Genomic DNA, 3,967 nt, shown 5'->3' on the forward strand with positions numbered 1-3,967 from the left:
TTCCTGATCTCAAGCTGTACTACAGAGCAACAGTAATAAAAACGACATGGCGCTGGCATAGAAACAGAATGGTGGATCAATGGAATCGAATAGAAGACCCAGAAATAAACCCACACACTTATGGATACCTGATTTTTGACAAAGAAGCCAAAACCATACAATGGAAAAAAAAAAAACCCACAGCATTTTCAACAAATGGTGCTGGTCTAACTGGATGTCTACAAGTAGAAAAATACAAATAGACCTATATCTATTAGCCTGCACAAAAGTAAAATCCAAGTAGATCAAAGACCTCAACATAAAATTAGACACACTAAATCTGTTATTTGTTTCTTAAGTTTCTTTTTCCTTCTCCAATCTCTTCTAACACCCCGACACCAGGAAGGAGAGAAGGACGTTAGTGGGGATGGGGCAGAGTTCTCCTGCTGTTAGGGTCATTGGGGTCTTTGGGGGAATCTTCATTTCAGGAGATCTCTGACTTTCCTTCACACTGCATCAACAGCAATCCGGAGCAGCAGGGGGAGCAGCAGCCTCTTCTTTCTCGGAGCCCCCTTCTCTCTCTGGGCCCTGGCAGTTATTCCCTCTCCAGAGACTTTGATTTAAACTATCTGTAGCTGGCACAGAGCTCCTCTCAGAGCCTGCACCAGGCAAATAGTCTGCTTCTGCGGATCATCTGAATCAGTCCAACAGCCTACACCTGGGATCAAAGCAAAACCATGTTTACAAATCATAAACCAAAACTTGCACAACGTCCTCATCTTTCTCAAAGGCAGTTTCTTGTACCAAAAGGGAAAGGAAGAAACTGAGATGCAATTTAATCTCCCAGTTGAAGTTGGTTAAATGAGGACTGGGCTAATCAAAAGCTTGAATCCTAGAGGGGGTGTGCAAGGTTACAGGTTTGAGAGTATTGAGAAGAACAGCGGATGGTAGAGAAAGAGTCAGGCAAGAAAACTGTAGTAAAGCTTATTAAGGCATAAAATTAGGTGAACAAATTGCCTCCCAGACAGCTAAGTGTTAAGCTCACTGCTAGACTGGCAGAGGAAGTGGAAGAAAGTTTTTTGAAAACGTTACTTTTATTCTTTTAATAATTTCTGTAGGAATCATAGTAGCTGCAATCTGTTAGGCAGAAACAATTGCCAGCGGGTGTCACCTGCAGTAACTGTAGCAGGCCGAATGCAAATATGTTTCCCTTCACCTGGGGAGCTTCAGTTTTAGAGAGTTTCTATTCATTTCCACCAGAATGCCAGCTCTGCCCTCGTGATAAGGAAGCCTGTCGATTGCACAATTTAAGAGCTTTGATTAGGTTCACAACAAGTTCTTCTGTGGTACTAGAGAGATCACACCTGGGATAGACAAGGTGTTTATCCAACCAAAGTTACCTATCGCTAGAAATGAGTTTCTGAACACATGCCTGAATTATCCATGCAACTGGCTTGAACCTACACGTTGTTTTTCTTCCAATTATCTCAAGGAAACGGTGGCATCCCATTATCTATTTTACTGAAAGTAAAAAACAATAATAAAAAAGATTTTTATAGTGTTATGGAATAATGTTTTTTGAACACTGTCATGCAGACTTATGGACACACAAGTCATCAACAACATAGCTGTTATAATTTTATAATACTTTATAATTTTATAAATCTCATAAATGACCTGTTTTAATAATGATGCCACCCCTTACGATTGGTACTATCCTTCCCTTGTTTACCTGGAAACTCTGACTAGATACCAAAAGATTGCCGGATGTGAAATTGCTCTGCTTTGCCTAGCAAGCCGTAGGGAGAGGGAAAATAACTTAATTGTTCTGTAGCAAGGCTGTTGCTTCTTCCTGCCTCTTGCTCCACAGGGTCTCGGGGGAGAGAGGAAATTATGAACTGTGTTTTTGTTGTTCTGTGGATTTCTTCAGTGGTGGTTTGAATGTATTTCAGGGTATTAGAAGCTTCTAATTTTAACTTTGCTTTAACCAAGCTTTTCTTGGTTCAGTTTCCTCATCTCAGAAATGAAATAGTATCCATCGTTTTTTTTTTTTTTTTTCTTTAATCTCCTTAGAGTAATGTTCTGAGGAGCAAATGAGAAGATGGTTGGGAAAGTGCTTTTCCACTACGAAAATTACCACCAACACCCCTGTAACTCATTTGGATACAAAGGCTCTCTTTAGCTATGAGAGATCAAGAAGTATTTCTCAAATAAAATTGTGCACAAAGGCATAATGACATTTCACCTGAAGTGAAACACCGTCCCTCCCCCACCCCATGTGCTTCTCTGTGCTTGTGCATGTGGAGGCCAGGACAGCTTGGGATGTCGTTCCTCAAATGCCTTCCGCTTTTTACGTGAGAAGGAGCCTATCACTGGCCTGGAACGTGCCTGGTGATCCATTTGTCTCTTGTCTTGCTTCCTTAGCAGAGACACCGAGCTTTTGAGCTCTGGCCATCTTGTCCAGCTCTAAAAACTAATTGGCTCTGGAAATGGAAATCTAGGGCCTTGTGGATGCATTTTATCAACTGAGTCAATCTCTAGCCTTAAAAAAGTCTCTATTAGCTCAATGCACTTAGGAAATAATTGCTGGGTTTTATTGAGTTCTTGTTTTAAAATCCACAATTTCTTGTTATGCAGTGTAGTACGACGTCATTAGTAGGATTTTGAACTTGGGTGAGAGAAAATAGAATTCCCAGAGCTCTCGAGGAGAAGCTGGTTCATTTCATCCACCGCCTTTCTCAGGAATGTAGGCTTCCACAGTATGAAGAACGCACGGGCTGCCGCTGTTGTAAGCTTGAAAGCATCACTTCTGACGAGCAAGCCTTGGCGCTCCCAGAAGACATCCGAGTTTAGGCGACGGGTGTGCTGGGGACAGAAGAGGCCAGCACAGTCCTCCGGAGATAGCGCAGCTGGGGCGGAGTCTGGCTGCGCACTGAAGCAGTTTGGGTTCTGGGGCAAATTCAAAATTTGAATTTGATCACTTGAAAAAGGATGTTAAAAAATTCTGCGGACGAAGAAAGGCTTCACGTGGAATACAGCTGGGGAGAGCTGGTGTTGTTTCACTTGGGTGGGCAAGGGCGAGCCTTGGTTAGTGGGCTGAATTTTGGAGGTGACCCTTAACCTCCGTTTACACCCTGCCTGGCTGCGTGTTGGGCTGGTCTGGTGGCGAAGGAAACGACGCGTGCATTCAACACAATGCCCTTGACGTAGCAGGCGTTTAATGGCTGCCGGTTGAATGAAGTTGTAGCGTTGGACCTACTAAGCTTACAGTTAAGGAAACTTGGAGCAAACTTGACCGTCAGTTTGCATGTGGTGGGGAGACGGTGAGTGAGGCCTGGAGTCCGTGTTCCCCGCCGAGGAGGGACAGCAGCCGCTGTGTGGTGTGTTCTGCGCGGGACCTCCTGCCATAGCGGTGTTGCTCCTGCGAACAGCGCCGGCCGGGTTTCTGTCCACGCTCTCGCCGAGAAAGCTGCCAGCGCTGCGGCTCGGAGCCGTCGGCTCCTGGCTGGCGCCGCCCTCCGAGGGGCCTGTTCGCTGTCCATGGTAGCTGCCTCACTCTCCGCCGGCTCCGGGCTGCAGGGATTCCCGCCCCCAGCGGCCTCCCGCCAGCCACGCGGAGCCGTGGACTCCGCCCCCGGAGACTCCTCCGGGCCGAGGAAGGCTTTGGCGCATGCTCCGTACCTAGGGCAGGTTTTTTTAATTTTTTAATTTTTTTTGCTGCGGGTAGCAGGGCTCCCGTCACACCGGCTGGCGGGTTGTGGCGGTGCCAGCCCGCGTGAGCGAGTGCGTGCGCCTGCCTGCGCCTGGGCGGGCGGACCCAGCGCAGTAGTGCGGTTCGCGCGGGAGGCGGCTCCGCCGTGGCGCCGCGCTCGCTCGCCGCCGCCGCCGAGGGGCAGCTCTGCAAACTTGCGGCGGGCTCCGGGCGCCAGCGGCCGGCGGCGGAGGCGCGGGGCGCACGCGGAGGGCTGGGGGCCGCGGGGCCCGGCCG

The 3,967-nt window shown here is 48.0% G+C and overlaps 1 protein-coding gene across 1 annotated transcript in view; it reads left to right on the plus strand.

Annotated features, from left to right (window-relative positions):
• The first annotated feature begins 3,519 nt into the window (after window positions 1–3,519).
• The window catches only part of Hs6st3 (heparan sulfate 6-O-sulfotransferase 3), a 713,852-nt gene continuing 713,404 nt past the window's right edge, over window positions 3,520–3,967 (plus strand). Inside the window, exons 1-2 of the mRNA XM_055609593.1 lie at window positions 3,520–3,656; window positions 3,764–3,923. Of these exons, the coding sequence (XP_055465568.1) occupies window positions 3,520–3,656; window positions 3,764–3,923 (297 nt within the window). The remainder of the gene's footprint in view (window positions 3,657–3,763; window positions 3,924–3,967) is intronic.

The sequence above is a fragment of the Psammomys obesus genome, unplaced genomic scaffold (assembly GCF_907164565.1).
Source record: "Psammomys obesus unplaced genomic scaffold, mPsaObe1.curated_primary_1811, whole genome shotgun sequence".
Classification (NCBI taxonomy): Eukaryota; Metazoa; Chordata; class Mammalia; order Rodentia; family Muridae; genus Psammomys; species Psammomys obesus.